Consider the following 22,750-nt stretch of genomic DNA (forward strand, 5'->3'; position numbering starts at 1 on the left):
TATATAATTTTTAGATATTCAAGCAGATAATATTCGATAATGAAATGTAACTATATATTAAAAAATTTTGAAAAAATTGCATACGTAATAAACAATTGAAAAATTTGTATTTCGATTGCCTTGAGAGTTTTGTAACTTTCAAAACGAAATTTGCGAATATATCTACCTGTATCCTATAAGGAAATTCTCTGAAATAATAATCCTCGCGGTCGTAAAAGGCGATTGAGTAGGAATCTTCCTTGGAAAGTTTGCGTCGATCGAGGCCCTCTTTAAGGTTCGTAAGTCCGTAAAGTGCGCCGACAAGATAGCATATGAAAATGAGGATGATAATCACTTTGACAGGACCATAATTCAGCGCAGCTGCCAAATAATCGCGGAACCAAGTCATGCACCCGTGCTCGGGATTGTCGATCGGATTGTCAGGATTGTCAGGATCAATCCCGCCAGAACACAACGCTCTGTACAGCCATGATCGATGAGCTGAAATAACATATGTCATTTAAAATAATTCAGTTAAAAAAGATATTGTTTGTTGTAGTTCTTCGCTGATTCTAAGGCACGTTGCATAATATAATATTATAATCCGCTCCTAAGGCCGAAGCAATATTGATGTTTTCTTTTTCGGCAGTTTACAGTCGTTGGCGTGACAATGTTTCGAAAAAAGAATACAGAGAAAGCAAACTCTTTCCTTTACATAATAACGTATGATCTAACGAATTAACGGTTTCCAAACGTAACGCATGTCTGTCCGTTGATGTAACATCGATACGTCATGCAGACGTAACGAGATTTCGAACGGTAGTGAATAACAACGACCCACAGCGAGAGAAAACAATAACGTAATTGTAAATTTACAAGAAATTAGCATTTGCAAGTAATTAGAATTAGAAATTAATAAATTGCCGAGAATTACCATCATACCATAAATAATAATGGTTTTGTAAGAAGATTTAAATACAATGAGGTGAAATAGATAAAATTATATTCCTGTAGATGTAACAATTGCAATACTTACTGGATTTAGATAGCGGCTGTACTTTGCAACAGATAACACTGTGCAAATTTCTTTGTTCGCAATAACCACTGATCGCCACACACCCGCTGAAGAACGTTATGTGAAACAGGAAAGTAAAAACCACTGCAAAACCTGTCAATTAATGCGTATTTAATATTAATAATAAAAATTTTACGAATTCAAACATACATATCAGAAAGTTGTGGATAAACTTTCTCTAAATATTATATTATTTCTTTTTACTGTCTGTTTCTTATTACGCTCGTATAATTTATCTTTAATAAATTGTAATATTAGCTTTTAAATAATTTGCTTAAATACAACTTGATTTATTCAAACATCTCGGTACCTGAATAAATGCAAAAAATTTGAACCGAAGGGAAGGGCGACAAGATGCCAATGAAAAAAGATATCATATCCGTCAAGGACGTGATGGTGATGGAAACGGCAGCCTCGCTCAATGTCGCCGCCATTCTTTCGGGTACTGGTTTGGAGATACTCGTCCTTCTCCAGGCTGCTAGCATGACAAAAGTATCGTCGATCCCTATTCCTGTAATTAAAAGGCACGATTTACACCCAATCGACAATTACAATTTCTTGAAATCTGAGTTATACAAAGGAAAAATCAATTTTAAACTTATTAAACTTTAAATTTATTAATGTATGTCTTTAAAGAATAATTGTTTTCTTTAGTTTCATCATTCTTTTAAATCTTACAATTGTTTTATAGCACAAATTCTTTACGAATTTCATATTACCCAATGTGTAATTCCAAGCCTTAGATTTTAAACTTATTAATGTATATTTTTAAAAAGTAATTTTTTTTAATTTCCTTCTTTAATTATTTTTTAAATTGTACGAATTTTTCTATCGAATTTTTAAAAAATTTCTCTCATATTATCCAATATGTAATTCCGAAAGACTTCAAACTGTTTCTTTGCATGCGATAGAATTGTTAATTGTAAGTACTTTTCCAAGAAAAATAATATTGTTTAAAGTAATAAATGCATTTTCTAAATATAGTTAATATTTCTTGAAAATTTATCACCGCCGATTCTTCGGTTGAATGTCACGTCTGTCTTCACGTGTCACGTCCAATTTCTCAGAGAGCATAAATAATAATAGAAAACGTATTCTTTGTGATAAATCAAAGCCGCGAGACAATGCATTTCTCATTTGTATTGAAAGCTTCATTAAATCGATGTGTAATTATTTGTGACTAATGAAGACGTTATCATATGACGCTTCTTCCATCAGATATTTAATTTAGTTCTATTTTATCTATTTAAAACTTTTTATAATAAAATTATAAATATTTATAATTTATTAAGTATTTTTTAATGATAGTGAGTTTACTAATTTATTCAAATTTTTAAATTTTATTACAAGAAGTAAATTGATTGACTTTTAAAGATTCCAAAAATCGTCTCCACTCTATTTTACTCGACTTAATTTTATTAATCGAATTAAATCAGACAATATAAAGAACTGCCTTATTTTTGGATGAAAGAGAATAATTGTCGTTTTGAGAATTGCGGTCGATCGATTGAATCGAATAAAGCTATTATTATTGCTAAAGACTATCTTCGCTCGGCGTCGAACGCAAGCAAGCGCGACGTCGAAAGGGAAAAGACGACTTCCGCTTTTCACATAAATCATAGTTCGTTTATTTCGCTCGTATGCACCAGACGGTGCGAGCTAACATGTTTATCAAGAACACGTGTTTCTACAGACGCGACAGGAGATTACGGCATAGTATTGCAAAAAAGGCGAAGCTTAGGACGTTATTTTCATTACTCAACTTATAGGCCAGGTATCAATTTAAATATCGATTGTAACAAATCTCCGAGGCAATAACAGTTTACGAAGTAACGATAAGCATAGCGAACGAATTACATATATAGTGTTCCAAACTTATAAAAAAAGAATCTGATGAATTCGGAATAATCTTATTTTGGTAAAATAAAACACATATAATAAAAATTTCTTCCATAAATGATTAAAAATATTATTAATTAATAATGAAAGAATTTACTATCAAATTTCTAAAATATATTGCAACTATATTAAAATACGCGAAGCTGCGTGCATTTATATTAATTATTTCATACTGAAAGATTAGCTTACTTTTTTAATAGAGATATTGTAGCAATATCAATCGCAACTCACCTATCATGAGGAATGGCGCGGCAAGATTGAGGCCGATGAAGTCGATCCCCAGGTAAATGCACAATCCAAAAGCTGCGACTGTCGCCATGGCGGCAGAGACGTTGCCCAGAAGACCAAGCCAAGGTTTGCTGCGCACCCAATCGGTCATCATGCACGTCACGACTGAGAACAGGGCCATTATGACGAACGTGCTGGTGAAATACGGCACGATCGTCTTCGTGTTGGCCTCGAGCTCCAGTTCGAGGGTCCTCGAGGCGAATCTTGCGATGCTAATATGCTTAAATGCACCTTCATCCTCGGCCTTGCCGACGACATCCAGAAAAGCCTCTTCCCAAGCAGCTCCGCTAATTTGACAAATTGAAAAAGAAATTAATTATATTAAAGAATCCTGAAGAATATACTAAAGACTCTGTCGCGTGCGTAAAACATTAGATATCATGAAAAATTTAACCGGAAAATTATGTAGATTTTATTGAGCCTTGATTTTGTTTCTTTTCTAAAATTTAACTTCCTGAGTTACTTTACGAAATAATTTCACTTGATACACGGTTAAAATATATCCGAAACAATGGCTACATCAATATACATGTGCTTTACCATCTTTAACGATAACAATAGGCAATCAATATAATATGGTCACGGGTGAATCAGACTCTTATTATTTGCACGGACGCCGTTGATAGCAATAGATGATTCAATTGGTGATGTCCGACTGACGACCATGTGGTGAATTAATGAGATACCACTTACACACACGAGCATGGTTGATTATTATAAACGTTAAAAAATTTTGAATCGTAATTTTTATACATTGAAAAAAATTTACTAAACCTTAATGCATATTTCTTTGAATAGTATTAAGTAAACATTTAATTACAGTAAATAAAAACTCAATTTTTTACTCAATAAAAAATGACAGTTAAATCAAACTGGTTTTTGTATCAGATAAATATATATTTATATTTAGTAAACATTTACTTAGACCTATTGAAACAAATATTTATTCAAATTTAATATTTTTTCCGGTGTAAAAACGCATTATGCAGTCCTACGTAACAAAAATGAAATATATAAAAATTAGATTACAAATTTTTTAATTTTCATATAGTGTATCTTAGTTTTATTTTAATAAGATTTTAGTTTTTCACAATAATCATATCGAGATATTGAAATTTATAGAAAATTGCTATATCGGTATTATTTTTGAGCGCGACAATATAAAAAATTCGCGGATTCTACAATATTCGTACGCATAAAGCATATATCTTTCATGAAATTTCGAGCACTCCCATGTCGATAAACAACGTTACGTTTGAGATTGCTGTTGTGTGTGATTGAAATAACTGGACCAATTCCATCAGCGAGTTTCGACGTGTTTGCAAACGTGATCGGTGGACTTACATTGCATCCTGCCGTGGACTGTCGACGGTGATGAAGTAGGCGAGCTGCACCGAGGGCGCCGATTCTATGATGAAATCATTATTGACGACGCTTCCGCCGAAGAATACCGGAAACAGATGAGCGTCCCAGGTGACCGGATTGAACATCACCGGAAACGTCAGATTTAGCTCTCGCCTCTCTACTTCCCTGAAAAAGTTTAAGGCTCCATTTAAAACTCGACACGAATTAACGAGCGCATTTTGAAACGCGTTCCACTTCTTCACGCGTTGCGGAATCGTTTATTTCTTTTCTTTCATTCGCCTCGCGTACTTTATTATGTGATGAAGATTTAGGATGTCGTTGGTGAAACACTGGTCGAGCCATCGCGCACAAATTTGGTCATAGATAAATTCTTCGTCCTCGTACTTCGCCGTGACATTCCTAACTAACCAGTCGAGATCCCTCAGCTCCTGCCAAATCGCGCTCTTCAGCATATTAGTCCCGCCATCCTTGGGAATCACGATTACATGACCGAATCGGCCTGCAACAATCAACGGATTTAATCGATCACTAACCAACCAGGAAGGCAAGCTATTCTTCCGGTGATAGCAAACCAGATTGGCTTCTCTATTACTTTCCTATAAAAGCGGCGAAGATAAAAAGTTGATAGGAAATCTAATCATAAAAATATTTTGTAATGTAGACCAAGAAAGTTAAAGAAAGTTTATCTAAAATAAATATTATTTAAAAAAAAATAACAATAAACTCTTGAGAGATTTTTAACGTTGAAAGTTATGATTATACTTCAAGTATTTTAAAAGAAATGAAAAGCGAATATTAAAGGATAAAAGGTATCGTAGAATTTGTCTGGAGAATCTTATAGGCACAAGAAGTACGTTATCTCTATTTGTGCTAACTCTCGATTGGAAGGATTATAGGCTTGTTGGATTCACGGAATTCCTTGCGGGCAAAGAAATCGCAAAATGAATGATTGACGAGACTCTCACCTGGTCGTGTGATACGACCGAGATTGAATTGGTGGCTATAATTAACTTTGAAGTACTGCTCGACTATCGCTCGCTCGGTCTTGCCAGGTCCGTTGACCGGCGAGAAGAGGTATTCCGGATCGATTTCGTAGTGTATCCTCTGGTAACCGGTAAAACATATGCACGCCAACAGTATCGGCACGATTACAAAGTAACCGGGATGTCTACCGACATGGAGGCCAACTTTGTAAAACGCACGATTTAAAAAATCGTCGACGCACGTCAAGTGCCACATCTGAAAGCGAAAGTACGATAAACCGTTAATCATTATTCCAGTTAATACATCGCTAGAAAATCAAGGATTAAGATCAAGTTAATAATAATAAATTGTAATCAAGGATTTATAAAGAAGAAAAGATTCTTTTCTTCTTTAAAAGCTAAAGATAGATTATTCTTCAAATTAAAAAAAAGAAGCTATAATCATTAATAATAATAAATGAGTTACGGTTGTTGAGTCGTACATACTATTGGATTCCTGTGGCATTTTTTACGAGCTCGTGAAACAAAGGATGTATAAAAATTTATGTAAATTTTTCATAATTAAAAGCGAAATTTAAAGGTTTAACAGGATCGGAACAATCGCTTCCTCTGCAAACGAATTCCTGTCGATTTGCAATCGATAAATCATTTATTGTGTAAAAACTGTAGAAAGCGCTCTTTATTTAGATATAAGAAACGTTTCGATCTGTCCAATTAGTGTTTTGCATTTACAACGCATTGCGTGTAGGTATATACCGCGAGAAATGCAAAGTGAGTTGCTGGGCGAATTGCTATGCGCGAGATTGAATCTCTCGTCGCGGTTCGTTGAACGCATAACGCGAAAAATACATCGTAACGTTTTTTCGTCTTTTCCTCGCTTTGTTGTTAGAAAAATTTATTGTTCTCTTAAATCGGCTAGAGTCCGCCCGATAATCACGTCGTTTGCTTATTCAACGCTTCCCATAGTTGAAACGTGCAGAAAAACTCGTCATTTACGTCATAAAGAGTCATGGCTTGGCTTCTTACGATGTGGTTTTGCGGAAATGAGATTTCACTGAAACAAGCCAATAAAATGAGACGTTTTACTTTACAATTAAGACATCACAAATATCGTTGGTATTGGATATTACGAAATTTTTAATGAAGAGAGAGAGATCAAGTAAAAAATTTAAATGAAAATTTAAAGATAAATCCAAATATAAAGACACGGGATTGAAGAACTATTTATATTCGGAGATCTCATAGAGTCTGTCGTTATTTTATTTCAGATATTTCTAAAGAACTCCGGAAATATCAGAGTTTGAACTTATTTCTGGCCGGTCCGAAATTGAAGTATCAATTTCAGTCCCTTGGGTAAGCGATTGAAGCATCGGAGGATTCGTGCGAGGGAAACATTTAGGATTATTGTCATTGAAATCATGTAGAAAAGTGTCGTCAGACTTGACCTACATTGTTCAATATTACGTGTTTGGCGTGCTGAAAACTTAACAATATTATCATTGACTGCGCTTTATAGAAGCAGATCGTTTACTAAACTATAATGCTTACTGACTTTAATCCGTATTGCTCGGTTTCCTATCTTTTTTTCTTGTACTTATCTTCTGTATCTTTTCAATCTTATTCTTTTTCATAAAAGTATCTTATTCTTTTTCATAAATGATACAAGTAAAAAATTACTATTTTTTAAATAATAAAAGAAAATCTAAATTAAAAGAAGAAAAAACTAATATATTTTTGCGAAAAAATGGCACGTTTGCAATTCGTTTGCTTATATGGAAAAGTGTTATAATTTTTTAAATTCATATTATACCAGGATTGCAATGTTCAAATTTTGAAAACTTATAACATAGTTTTAAAGAATACATTATAATTTAAAATATGTATAACATAGAAAGAAAGTAGAGTTACAGAAATTTATTAATTAAAATACTTTCAATTAAGAATTAAAAAAAAAATGTTTTACGGAAAAGTTGCTGTAATTTTGAGATATGTTAGTTTCCTATATCAATGCACAGCGATATATTTTATTAATACTATAACAACTTATGAGATATTTAAATCCCATAGAGAAATAAATATTACATCAAGTAATAATTATTTCACTATTTTATCTATAACAAATTTTCAATTTATCGGTTTTAATTAAACAAGTTTAGCTGATCAATGTCGTGGCGTAACCGATCCTTAATCGATTTTCGTTGAAACTCGTTGCTATTCATAACATCGTGTTCCATTAGTAATTCAATAGTGTTCCGACTGGTTTCATATTCCTATCAATTCATATCATATGTATCAATGATAAAATAGAAACGATTATAACAAAATCGTTCTAAGTTAATCACTGCGAAATTATATACACAATCGGATTCAAATAACAATAATAGAAATATTTTTTCCGTTAGTTTTGTTATCGAAATATCAAAACTAAGAAAAAAAAAGAAAAAGAGAAAGAGAGAGCGAGAGAATTCCTCCTTAGTTAATGAAAGAATATGGTTGGATGGTTTTTAATCGAAAGCTCTACGATCGAAACAAGAATCCCACATCTTTTGTTCAGACACAAAGCCTTTTTTCACGAGACGATGGTGCCCTCATAAGGGATTACATGACATGATCGAAGGAGAATGAATCATCTTCGTCAGATTTTCACGCACGTTCGTCTTCTCACCTTGAAGATCTGAGATGGTTTTTAATTCATTTTGCGCATAGAAATAGATGGTAATTTGCAGAATTTAATCATCGTACGTCAATCGACTGCAGACTGGAAAAAGAAGATTTCTTGTGAAAACAAATCGTTGTATCTAGCTAGACATTTTAAATATTTTAATTAAAGTATTTCTTTTTTTTTATAAGTTGTCTAAACAAAGCAATCCAAATAAAGAGAATTTTCAGTTGAAAAACTTTGAATTTATCTAATTCATCGGAAGTGGGATCCTTCTAAGACTATTTCGCGGAATTCTTGCATTGATATCGCAAATCTCTTCATATAAATTTCCACATAAATCGATTTCCAACGAAATAAGGAGAATCATAAATCTCCACAAGAAAGCTCGGTACCAGCCTGGACCGTAGTTTTGTGACACGAAACGACATCGGCCGCGAGTATAGATTCGCTGCGACTTTCTAAAACCGCTCAATCCTGCTCATGGATTTTCCTTCGCGTTCATTAGCCGATTAAAAAAAGGTATCGCCGATAGGCAGAAGTTCGGAGGCCAGTGCCACCGGTGCACAGGTGTGTTTCGAGCGGAGAAAGTCACGTTGTAGCTATTGGGTAATCCTGACCTGCCGTACAATGTCCTTTCTGTCCGTTTAGAGACGATTGAATAACGTCGCGTAACAATTGCTTTTGCTATGCCGTCTCAGGTTCACCAGTTGTATCTGCATGACGCTGACCTCATCAGCGGTTGCAGGATGGAAAAAAGGTTCTCGGTTTCTACATGTATTTAAATGTTTAACGTCGATTTTCTTAACTGAGTGACGAAAGAAAACTATACGTCTTGTATACTATTTACATATTACATCTCTTTGTCAGACACTTCGAAGCAATTGTTTCGTAATTTTATCGATATGAGTAACTTTGACCTGATCTAAATAAACAGCTGCGATAGCCGCTATAATGGAAATTATTTAGACTCATAGAAAAGTCATTGTCTTAAATGGTGGATGTGTAATTCGAATCAGTTTGTTTGAATCACTAAAAATAGAGACGAGAAAATTAAAAATTGTGATCCATTAGATAAACATAATTTTTTCTCCTTTCCAAATTATATATATTAAATTATATTAAATGATAGCGCGAGAGAATAAGAGAACAAAATATAATGAACTTTGTTCCACAACATTTTGTTAATACTAGTTTTAATCGCTCTGGTCCGGTACAGCTGCGTCTTATTTACTGTTATCAATATCATCGCATCTGCTTTATAAACGAGAAGGATTCTGCAGCGGAAGATCAAAGTACGCTGTTACGACAGATTATTATCTTTGGGTCACTAGAACACTCCACTATCATTTTAATATTTTTGTAGCGATTATGAACGAGGAAAACCACTCGTTTCTAACTATTAATATTACGGATCATATACTGAATAATTTCCGTATATAAGAACATTTATAGAATGTAAAACTTGCCGAGGTGCTCGTGTTAGATATGAAGAATTTGTGGAAAAAAAAAGAAGGAAGGCGGAATAGTCTGGAAACTGGAATTTACAAACCGCATTTATATCATACTTTTTAGAACAGGGTTGCTACAGACCTGGAAAACCGGGAAAACCGGGAAAAGTCAAGGGAAAAAAGTCTGGAATTTCGAAATTTGTTCACAATTTCGTTAAACTGCTCCTATTCCAAATAATTGTTATAATTTTTTAAATATTATATCTGATGTTTATAGTATATATACAAATACGTTCAAAACTTGCGCACTTTATACGATTTTAATAAAATAATTAAAATTTATATTTTATTCAGTATTTTTATTTGATCCCTCTTTTTCGTCATAATTGCATTCTGTTTTCAAAAACTAATTTATTTTTTGCTGGCTTGAATTGCACCCAAAATTTTACTATGCTACTAAGCTTTTTTGCGTTATTTTTAATAATATAGACTAATTTTCCTGCATTCCTTGAGTCTAAATGTTAAAATTTATATATTTTATATTAGTCATGGAAAATTTTCCATTTTCATCTGGAAAACCTGGAAAAAGGAATTTTAAAATTAATTTTCTGTGGCACCCCTGTAGAATCAAAAAATGTGAAGGGGATTGTGACAACTCTTTTTAAAAGACTTGAATCAAGTTTTAAGCATTTGTTAAAGTAAAACGGTGTCAGACTTATAACAGTGAACTACGAAATAAGAAAATAAAGAAAATATATTATATAATACAAATTGATGGAGAAATTTGCATGATTAAGATGCTTATTATCGAGACGTCAAGTATTTTGATCCTTCGAAGAAAGTAACATCTGGGATTCGCGCAAAAAGATGCTTTGAAGATTATAGTATCACAACGTAGACAAAAACGAACGAAATTAAAAATTTTGTTATATCATGTTTAAGAACGATGATTTAAAGCAAAAACGTGACATGTCAAACAAATGCGTAATTTATATAATGATAATCAAGATTAAATTAAAGATAGATATTAAGCTTGTCAAGATCTCGAAAAGCTGACATGTTTCATTACAAGTTTATTTCTTTTACTCTTTTAGAAAAAATATTTGTAGAACTTTCGGTATAAATTAATAGGTTCGAGGTTTAAAACGATTAAATGATTAATAATCCTGAGGTTCCAAATGGCAGTTAAAGATATAAAACACGTGTTATAACGATTCGCTCGCAGAATTCTGATTGTTCAATTTCACCGAGCGCGTCCTCGGGGTTTCCTGATTTGTAAAATATCGCACGTAATAACTTTCATCGAAAGACAAACCGAACGGACATATTGACATTATTAATTTACTGGGGCGACGTTAAATGATTGCTCTGAGAGAAAATTATTTTAACAATAAAAGTAACAGTAAAATAAATCGTATTTATTATTAAACGTGTCATTTCCCAACATTTATTAGTCGTAAATATGACAGCAGTAATATTCATTGATAATCATTGTTACTACTTGAGTTTCGTAATCAGCTTCGCGCTTAATAAAAACGACTTTCCACTTGCACTGCCTTCTAATATTACTATAATAATAGCCGATGGACTCAGTGGAAATGAAATTACACGAATAAAAACTCGCGGCAACATAGGGAAAGTATATTCAAGCGTAAGAATGATTACTTCCTGGAGACTAGCTCGAGTTAGCGAAGTACGCTCAAGTGACTGAAAGTGAGTCGATGAACGAGTTTTTAATTTAAGATACGATTCATCCTCCATTCGCTCTCTCTGTTACTGCAGTATTGATTTTGAGCTGCTGATGTCTGTTACAATTGACGTGACTATGGTTGCACCTGTCCTTCTTTTGCCACGAATATTATTACCGTTGTCAAAATGTGAATCGCAGACAGCTGAGGAAAATTGAATGCCAATCAAAGCCTTTAACGATGATAAAGTACACACTCGAGCTATTGTGCGATTGAAATATTACGCGATCGTTACGTCATTATTTGTTACCATTTATTTAAACCATTTTATATCGTTTACGTCCACCTCGTTAGTCACTTGCGGGAAACGATTTATTTGGAACATTCGTGTTTGAAAGTAACATCTAGGATTTGCGCAAATGTGCAATTAGCGACGCGTACCGAGACTGAGCGCGCATATTCAATACGCGACACTCATTATCGTGTCGCAATATTTTTTCGCGACCTTAATAGGTATGATTTTGTGTGATTTTCGCCAAGAGAAAAATTTATTGATTATCACCGAATCCAATGCCCGTGACTGGTGAACGTTCAATATTATGATTAACATTGCAATTTGCATTTGAAATCATTATACTATATAATAACTAATGGTAAATAACGCTGTTATTCGCCGACAACATTAAACTGGTGAACGTTCAATATTATGATTAACATTGCAATTTGCATGATTTGAAATCATTATACTATATAATAACTAATGGTAAATAACGCTGTTATTCGCCGACAACATTCTTGTTTGTCGCAATCACGACGCCAATTAGCAACCACGGCCTCCCTTGTCCTTTCGTAAAATACCTTTCACGTATACTTAGGCGCTCGTGGCGTACCTACTGCACGCAGGTGTGTAAATGCCTACGCACGTGCTCAAGAACAGACGTGCGACGCACGCCCGATTCTTCTTTGACTTTAACGATAAGCAAGTGCAGCGTGTCGATGTGAAAGTATGCCGTGACTAAGGAGAGATTTTTCCATTTCGCATTATTTACAGGCGTGTGGCGCTTTCGTTCTTTTCGCGGCCCTTTCTAAACATATCTTTCTAACCCTTCCGAACACCCTCCCGATCATGTTTCTTTCTCTTCTCTTTCCTCTCTTGCGAAGTGCATCCCTCTCGTCAAAACATGTCTTTATTCTCACAAAGATTTATATTTGTCTTGTGCGGACGGAAATTGGATTCACTAATCACTGGATAGTGAATAGTGAATTTTTCGTCTTTTATCACATGGTTACACAATTTTGTTGAAATATCTCAAAATTTAGTTAAATATAGATCTGAAAGTAATTTTGTTAGAATATCAAAATAATTACGTAGGACGCTCAAGCATAATGAGCAAAGCTGCAAAAAATGTGGACGTTCTAGCAACCAGCTTGAACGTCCTACATAATTACTTTTTGTCCCAACCAAATTATTTTTAAATCTCTGTATCTAACTAAATTTTTTAATATTCTAAAAAATATTGGTCTGGATTTAACATCATGCGGTGTTGATGTTAATTAGACCGTTTACTATATAGGTGATATCAAACGTATATATTTTCTATTGTTTATTAATATTAATACCAATATGATGTGGATTAATACCATAAATGATTTTTTAAATCCAGACCATGATGGTGTTGATGTGAACAGGTGTTTTAAATCTATACTATGGTAATATTAATATTAAAAACAATAAGAATCTTACTGGACCGAAAATTCAACAATAAGAATAGAAGTGATGGCCATAACGGTCAAAGCTAGATCTTCAATGCTTAAATAATTCAATCTGAACTACTATATAATAATATGTACATGTATATATACCATATTTGTAGTCTAAAAGCTTAGGACGCTCGTATGGAATACAAGAGATCCGGGTTCGACGTTCGACTCCCGGCCGAGGTGATATTTTTCGCAATAAATTTATTTTTAGCATATTTGTTAACATCTAATTAGTACAAATTAATATCTATAATACTAACATTTTAATAGGATGCCTGATTGTGTATCAAATTATTAAAATTGTCAATTTTCAAATTATTCAGTCAATTTTCAAATTATATTCATATACTCGTATGTCGGTATTCAAATTATTAAATTGTCAATTTAATTCGTGATATTACTATAGTAGTTTAATTGCGTTTATATATAAGTCCGAAAAACCAATTCGGCGCGCAGTTCAATGACTCCAATGTGAATGACTTTACTTCCATTTCTTATTGTTTAATATTAAAATCTCTAGTGTTAATATCAAATGTAGTGCAATGTAGATTTAAAACTTGTAGTATTAAATCTGTATCATATGTTGGTAGTAATATCTACACCAACACAGTGAGAATTATATAGACATCATATGGAGTTAAATCCACACCGATATTTTCAGAGTGCAAAATTGTTTTTGCTGTGTAATTTCATTGCGATATTGCGACTTTCCGGAAATCGCACGGTCTTTAAAGTAGAATGATTAAATTTTTTATGTATAAGATTCTCGTAAAGGAAGATCTTTCTCTCATTAAAATTTTGCATATTTAGATTTCCTGTTTCCTAAAACTGTTGAAAACGCTAGATCCCCTCCCAAGTCTCAATATAGACAGATTGCTTCCGAGCGTTTCCGAGATCATGAAATATCTGTTCGCCCACGATGATCGCAGTTTCATAAAAAAAGATTACGTGAGCTCCCTCATTTCCAGTAGTTGAACTCTCAAGCAGTTTTCTCGTAGCGAACGACTTCATTTCGTTCGATATCCCGGATATATATTACGCAAAACGAAAGTGAGAGTGACACACGGAGATTTATATACGAGAAAAATAGCCGGCATGCAATAGCCGGCGCTAGTCGAGATGCAGCTTCGGTAATAAAATTACGAAAGTAACATACTCGGGGAAGCCTCGAGTGCCCCGAATAGGAGAGATCCGCGATAACTCGTTCACTCGACAAGTCCGTCTTTTTCTTTCGAAGGCGAACCGATGCAATCGCGGCGTCGCAATCACGGTACCGCAATTACAGTGACAATAATACGATTTTTTGTTCCACGCCGTGAACTATCTCGTATACTACACAGTTACTTGTCGGGAATTAATTTTAATTTTAAACGAGGTAAAAAAAACTACATAAAAGTTGTATAATATTTATAAGTGCGTATGTGAAAGCATTAATTGTGTCCAAGGCTGCACGTATACGAGGTATCTTGCGACGTGCGATTGTAATTTTAATGATTGATTCTATGAATAACTTGGAATTGATTTTAATCTTAGTGCGAATATTTCGTCGCATCGACAGCTCGTGAATTATAAGAAATCGTACACCCCTTCAACGATCATAAATCGTATTTCAAAGCTACATATACCTATTTACTTGTGATATCTTATGTGTATGAAAAAAGCTTAAATTATATTTTTATTCGTTTATGCGAAAGACGGTTTTTCATCTAAATCGATAAAAAAATAAGCACAATTTTGCTAATTTCATTCTCTAAAATCTAAAAGTTTTCAAAATATAATTAAAAATTTTTAATTTAAGAAAAAATATAAAAGATAAATTTCGAAGATTTTAAAATTTTTCATGAAATAATCTCTTTAAGTACGTGTAAATAATCGTACTCACTGAAAAAAATCTTTCTATGGTAATTAGATATATTATACAAATAAATAAATATATGTATATATATGTACATATATCAAAACTATCATATACAGAGTGTCCCAAAATTTTTTGCCAAGCGCTCTTGTGTAGATAGAGCGGACTAAATTGAGTTGAAAAGTCCTCTATCATTTTGCAATTTTCGCAATAATTAACAAGATATTAATTACTAAAAATCGCTGAATATTGGTTTTCAATAACTTTTTACTCTAAATATTATCAATTTTACAAAAAAAAAAAAAAAAAAAAAAAAAACAGCGAGAGACAAAAAATTATTTATTTTCTTCTCATAAAATTCTGATAATTTTTCAAAATTTTTTAATACCGTATTTTCTCATGTTGGTAAAAATAATTGCCAATAAGAAAATGTAGTACTGAAAAGTTGATAAAAAATTCTGAATAAATTCTTAGAGTTCTATGAGAAAAAAATTAACAATTTTTGTCTCTTGTAGTTTTATTGTAAAGTTGATAGATTTGAGAAAAAAATGGTTGAAGACCAATATTCGGCAATTTTTAGTAATTAATATCTTGTTAATCGCTTGTATTGCGAAAATGGTAGAAGACTTTTCGACTCGGTTTAGTCCGCTCTATCTACACAAGAATACTTGGCAAAAAGTTTCTACATATGTATACAAGACACCTTGTATACATATGTAGATACAGAACAAAAAGAAATTTTTTTTATTTTTTAGGAGGCTTTCATTTTTTTGTATGTTATCTTAAACAAGGTATTTTATGCGGTATGCCGCAAAAGGTCTCTAAGTGTACACAAAAATTTTAGAAAAGATAAAATAATGAAAAAAATTCAGAAATAAGTACAAAAAATAAGTGGGACGTGCGAAATAAATATTTAAAAAATTGTAAGTTATCTAAATTATATTGTGTTTACTTTAATCTTAATCAAAGTAATATTATCAGTGTAATAAAATTACCTTTAAAACAAAAATAAAAAATTTAGAACTTTGCTTTTTATTTCTAAATGTGTTAGCAATATCTGATAAAAGATTCATGCTGAGCTTCGAAGCGTGTATATCGAATATTTGAGAAATTTGGCTCGTTATTTAATATGCCATAAATTAAAAAAAGTTGTAAAGCGTTCTTAAATACATAATGTATTCGTAATCGAATCATTGCATTGTAGCCACATCATGAACGATTCATTAGCACTCTTTTATACGTTTTCAATACTTCAATATATCAATTTATTATTGTTATTTCTTCATTAAGTATATTTCTAAAAGAAATCTATAGATATGTGACGGATAGATTTCTTTTGTTACATGCTGATACTGAACCATGTATTGTTGCGATATTGAGGATTGGAAAGTCGCGATAAGACGATCCCATTCTCGTCTATACTTTCGAGGAATAATCAATTTCCCAAGTTGGTCAAAGAATGCATTGTAGATCGAAGAAACTCAGATCGACGTAGCAAAGCTACGAATTTCCATAAAAATACAGTAAGAGCCATAATAGAAATAATGGCGATTAAACGTTGTCTAAGTGCTAAAGGATATCTTATATCGCTTCGGAACATTTACGTAGTTGCAAACGGATACAATAACCACATCAAATTCACGTCGTATATCTGCAAATATTTGTACACGTTCAAAGTTCTCGCAACGTTTCTAGTCGTCTTCGATAGTGATAGGGTCGTGCACTACAATGCTACAGCTGATTCTTTTCTCTTTTGTATTTTTTGTTTTTAAAGCAAAGTGAACTATTGCAAAATCGCGCCGGCTCGTCCATCGTTGCGAGCAATCATTACAGAAAGGGAACCGGGACAAGGTTGGGTTGCGTTTCTTAAAATGACGTACGTAAATCGAGCTTTTATAACACGCGTATGTCGCGCATATTTATAAGCGTGTTATCGCACATGTGCTAGCGGACCGGAACACACCTTTGCACTATTGCACACTTTTCTATCCCTCCGACATCATCGACTTTTTTCAAGCGTTACTGATCGAAGATGTAAAGCAACGTAAATCTAGAATTAATTTTGAATTGAATACAAATGCCTTGAGAAATACGCGCATTCACGTTTTAATTATTAATACACATCAAATTTATAGAAAAATTTATGCTAATATGAGTACTGATTGTGAGAGAAAAATGTCCAAGTATTGCGAAGCAAATGTTACTTATGACGTTTTCTTCGACATTTATTAGTTAAAAAGTTTGATTGTGATGATGAAATATATATTTCTGTGAAATATCTTATTAATTGTAAAAAAAATGAAATAGATGGCTTATTTGCTAGGAATAAAATTTTATTTCGCCGTATTTAAGTAAAGGTTTATTTCAGTAAAATAAATATATTTCTTACGAATAAATGTTTAAGTATCTCTTTCTCAGTATAATATAGTTTATAATACATATACAATTTAGATTATATTTAAAATTTATATTGAAAGTTTATATTCTACATGACAGTGCAAATATAAAAATAATTAATTCTCAACTTGTTAGTATGTACATTATTATTATTATCATTCAGATTGATGGTTTAATTATGGAGATAATATTTACTAATCGAAGTATAACTTAATTGCATTTGAGGCTACGATAGTAGTATTATAAGATAAATCTTTAATCAACTCTTAGACATAAAAAGAAATTCTTCAGAAGGCACTCGCTTCTCGCTAAGAAAAAGTTGACGCTTCGGTTGCTTCACGTATGCAAGCGTGAATTATGTTGCTCTCTACACTGCGATGAACTTTATTACCGTGACATAAATTTGTAATGAGCAGTATACAATCATTAGCAATCTGAAATCAAAACATACGACTGATGACCTAGAGTTGAAAACAAAAACAAAGTTCAAGTAAACATCTAGCAGTACCTTGAATTTCTCAGAAAGTGATTTTTCTTATGTGAAAGTTATTTAAAAGAGTGTATAAATTAGTATTTATAAGATTGATTTATTCGCGCAGAGACAACATTCCGAAGAAATAAATATTTCGTCGAATATAAATCATAAAAGGAAATAGAAACCGACCGAGTTAATGTAACTAAATGTAACTTTATGTAACTAAAGAATTTATAAATCATAAATCTGCTAGGATTTGTAAAGAATTATTGATGAAATATTTGAGTGTCAACGAGTATTTACAATTTACGTAATTCAAGAGTGCAGTTATATCAAGAAATAACATAACCAGAATAACAAGAATTAAGTAACATAAGTAAATAACATAACAAGAAATAATATAAACATAAATAGGTATTTATAATGCGTTCTTATTTCGAGATTGTCTTAAGTAATGTCTTAAGCTAATTATGTTAATACAGCTCTGTGACATTTTAAGACTGTACTTAAGACGGTCTTAAGTACAGTCTTTATGACATCTTAAGACTGTACTCAAGACTGTTATGTAAGAATTGACTACGAATACCGGCCATAATAGCCCCACTATAAATAATTAGTCGGATTGACATCGATTGATGTCGACAACACAATCAATCGACATCGATTCGATCATTCATTTCTGATTGGTTTGTAAACTGTTTGATAAATAGATTGAATAAAACACACGCGGGATTACACGAAGTGGATTACACGATCAAAATTAACTTTTTACGCGGTGCAAAATTCATGAGAGAGGAAACGAGAGAGGGGGAGCGATTATATTTTACGGGAGAAAAATTTGCGCGAATCAAGAGCTCCGCGGTTATATATGCCGGATGAAATTATACACCGAGTTTACAATTTGACTCATCGATTTGAATCATTATTATCGGAAGGAACAATGAGACACGTTCATTTTCATGTTGGGAACGGCGGCTCGCGAACGGAGAACGGCGGTAAGGCGGCGTAATACGCCTCTCGATTGCTCGCTCGATTTCTTCCGTCGAAAACGAAACGGCGTTACCGTCGGCGGCGCGGGCACAGCTCCGACGCTGATCGTGAATAGTCGCGTGCTTTCAAACCGGAAGAGATATCCCACGAGTTAATTTATCGGTTACGGAGAATCGGCCGTCGGCGACGTCGCGCGATGGGCCCCGGAGGAACGGTACCGGACGGTCGAGGGAATTAGGCCCTCTCTCTTTCCGCGCGCGCGCGACACTCCCCTCTCGCACTCTCTTTTCTCTAATTTAAATAGATTGTGCAAGTGTCCTCGCGTTATGGTCCATTCGACTGGCTCCTCGAAAAATTGCCATATCTTTGTCCCGCTATAGAAAGGCACAAACAGATCTTTTCACGGAAAGAACAGTTGTGCTGAAGTATTTAAAAATTTAACTAGGTATATATACGTATGTAAAAATAATAAAATTTTGTTAGACCATCAAAATAATTATGTAGAACGCTTTATAAAACGCGTTGATAATAATAATGCAAAATGTTTTAATATTTTAGCAAGCAGGTAATTATATATTTTAAGCTACGTAATTATTTTAATGGTCCAAGTAAAATTATTTTCAATGTATCTAACTAAATTTTTTAGATATCTTACACATTGAAAAAGACTAAGTTTTAATAAATATTTATTTTAATAATTCTAAGTAAACATATATTTATTTGACATAAAATCGATTAATTGGATTTAATTATTATTTTTTAAATTGAGTAAATATTCATTTACCACTAGTAAATTTATTTAGTAGTACTATTCAAAGAAATGTGTATTAAGATTTAGTAAATTTCTTTTCAGTGCAGTAAAACCGTTCTTTCCGTGTTTCCTGCACGTGTAACCAGCGTAATTTATATGCACGCGCGTTCGCTCTAATTCGCGGTGAGTTTCGCGAAGAGATAGTATGCGAAACGTTAATTTCGCACCATTCGCGTCCAGTCGATCGATCGAGGCGCGTAGAATTCGTTCGCGATGAACGTGGATGTTGTGGTAATAATGCTTGATGAAAGGAAAAGAAAGATTATATCTTCAGATGATAATTGTAACAATCGGGCGGCAGACGCGTGTGGAATAAATTCGCAATAAATTCAAAGTGACTGACAGATGGTGAAGGACGCGACCGCATCTTCGCCCTGTCGCGCTTGCTGCGATGCAGTAGCACTGTGAAATTGCTAGCTGACGTTTTGATCGATTGCGACAACATTTCATGTATAGTCAATATCTTTTTCATAGAATATTGCGCGCGGTGTATAAATATCTGCATTTCTTAATAACTTTCGTGCTATTTTATTGGCTTTGATTTTATATATTTACTTTGATCAAAATCGCTTGACAGCACCAGAAGTGTTCATCCAGGTTTCTTTATCGCGCAGATTTTTCAATTTTAATCAATCACTTTATATCGCCTTTCGCAAATTTTAGAAATCAATCTTATCTGAATTCAATAATTCGGTATTCTGCAAAAATTTCTTGTATAATCAATTCATGTATAATCAATATTTTTTTTTAATAAAATATTGCAGGGTGTACAAATATCTGTATTTCTTAATAATTTTCGTGCTATTTTATTAGCTTTGGCTTTATATATTTATTTGTTTATACTTTGATCAAAATCGTCTCACAAAACCGGGGATGTTTATCCAGGTTTCGCGCAACATTTGATTATTCGATTTTAATCAATTATTTTATATCGCCTTTCGTAAATGTTAGAAATCGATCTTATCTAAATTCAACACTTCGATGTTCAGAAAATTCTTGTATAGTCAATATTTTTTTAAATAAAATATTGCGCGCGATGTACAAATATCTGTATTTCCTAATAACTTTTGTGATATTTTATTGGCTTTGGCTTTATATATTTACTTTAGTAAAAATCATCTGATAACACCAGGATGTTTATCTAGACTCCGTACAAAATTTTTCGATTTCAATCGATCATTTTATATCGCATTTCGCAAATGTTAAAAGTTGATCTTATCTCTATATAATTCAATAATTTGGTGTGAGGAAAAATCTTGGTTTTTACACGCTTCGAACTTTACAATAATTTGAAAATCATCTTGATAAGGTAACCAGAAATTAAAAAACAACGGACGTTTTGCAGCAATATTTTACAGGGCTTTCTTTTTAAAATGATTTTCTCGGTGCGACGAAAATGATCGATGGAGGAGGCCTTTGCGAATATCAGCAGCGTCCCCTCGCTACAGATTTGTCGATCAGTAATATGCAATTCCCCACCGACCCTCCGAGGTCAACAATTTGTTACGGGGACGGGGATGTTCAAGGAATACATCAACAGCGCGGTTGATTGACCCGCTGTTGGAGAGCGATACTTTTTACAACAGAATGAAATCTTTGCTCTGCCACGTGAAATTGCGTGAATTGTGTCCGGAATAAAATGTAAATATTATTGGCAGATTACACATTTAAGTAAAAAAGAAAAGAAAGAGGAAAGTCACGTTTTTTTGTCGACATTTGGATATCACGTTCAAAGTTGACATGCTTACTGCTGCAGTTGATAAGTAATTGGCGTCACAGTTACACGAAAAGAACGATTTTGCTCCACGTGATGATAATCTTTCAAACTTTTGACATTCTAGCAACCAGTGAGTATCCTACGTAATTTGATGTTCCAACATTATTTTTAACTTTATATCTAACGCTAAAGTTTTAGATACTTCAGTAAAATCGTTTTTTTTTTTCGTGTATTACATTTGTAACTGATCACATGACAAACTTGTAATGTACCATATATGACGCAACATAGTTTTTGCAGATAAGCTGTTTTCTCAAGTTTCACAATTATCCCGAGATTTAAAATATAGTAGCATGATAAAATAAAAAGAGACATGTCAAAGTACATGGATATAATCCATTTTATTTTGACTTGATATTGCGATTTATATTGATGAGTCCATTAGGCGCAAAAATTCTTTTATTTCATAAAAATTTCCTTGCAGATCACACGTTTTAAATTTTACGCATCCTGCACGATATTGTCACGTCCAAAAAATTCCGTAGCTCCACAAAACAACCGATTCCCATTATGGCCGCCGTCATTTTATTATTTAGAGACGGTACAATGGCCTCTAATAAGATAATAAGTTCTGAGACAATGAGTTAACACGAATGAGTCGACGGCGGCGGGGTTTATAACGCCGTAAATGATGACTAAGGCTTGCACTAAACTACGCGAGCATAACATAATCGTAATAACAAAAGCACTTCCTGTTTACACGGTGAGCAGCACTTTTCTGCGAGAGGGATTTTAATAAGAAAATACAATGCGGAGATTAGCTCATTAATTAATTTCTCCAAATGTGAAAATATATATTCCATAAGATACAGCTTTAGAGGTCGTTATCCCATTTTGTTAAAACTTCAATTTTATTATTATACATAGATTCACAGTCGTAATAGAAAGAACGAGTTTGCTGAAGTATTTAAAAATTTAGCAAGATGTACAGATTTGAAAATAATTTTGTTAAACTATCAAAGTAATTATGAAAGACTCTCAAACTGATTGCTACACTGAAAAAAAGTCTAGTAATAGTTGCTAAATATTGAGTAAAATAATTTCAATGTAATATTTCGTAATATCCATAAATAATTTTACTTTTCTAAATGTTCAGTAATTATTACCAAATGGTTGGTTATATTATTATTATTTTTTTCGATAATATTTACTAAATATTTACATAGAAAAGTAAAATTATTTTTGGTTATATATATAACTTATATATATATTTGGTTATATATATATGGGGCATTCTTTGCCAAATCGGCCACCCCCCCTCGCCAAAATTCGGCGCAACGTAGAGAGTTGTATGAGG

General features: G+C 33.0%; 1 protein-coding gene across 1 annotated transcript in view; it reads right to left on the bottom strand.

The window, feature by feature from the left end:
* Positions 1–22,750, bottom strand: part of Ptr (patched domain-containing protein) — a 29,711-nt gene that overhangs the window by 4,066 nt on the left and 2,895 nt on the right. Inside the window, exons 2-8 of the mRNA XM_018513141.1 lie at positions 5,572–5,845; positions 4,895–5,105; positions 4,586–4,771; positions 3,185–3,528; positions 1,365–1,565; positions 1,016–1,147; positions 167–480 (exon numbers count right to left, since the gene is read on the bottom strand). Coding sequence (XP_018368643.1) covers positions 167–480; positions 1,016–1,147; positions 1,365–1,565; positions 3,185–3,528; positions 4,586–4,771; positions 4,895–5,105; positions 5,572–5,845 — 1,662 coding nt within the window. The remainder of the gene's footprint in view (positions 1–166; positions 481–1,015; positions 1,148–1,364; positions 1,566–3,184; positions 3,529–4,585; positions 4,772–4,894; positions 5,106–5,571; positions 5,846–22,750) is intronic.

This window comes from Trachymyrmex cornetzi, unplaced genomic scaffold (assembly GCF_001594075.2).
Source record: "Trachymyrmex cornetzi isolate Tcor2-1 unplaced genomic scaffold, Tcor1.1 scaffold45, whole genome shotgun sequence".
Classification (NCBI taxonomy): Eukaryota; Metazoa; Arthropoda; class Insecta; order Hymenoptera; family Formicidae; genus Trachymyrmex; species Trachymyrmex cornetzi.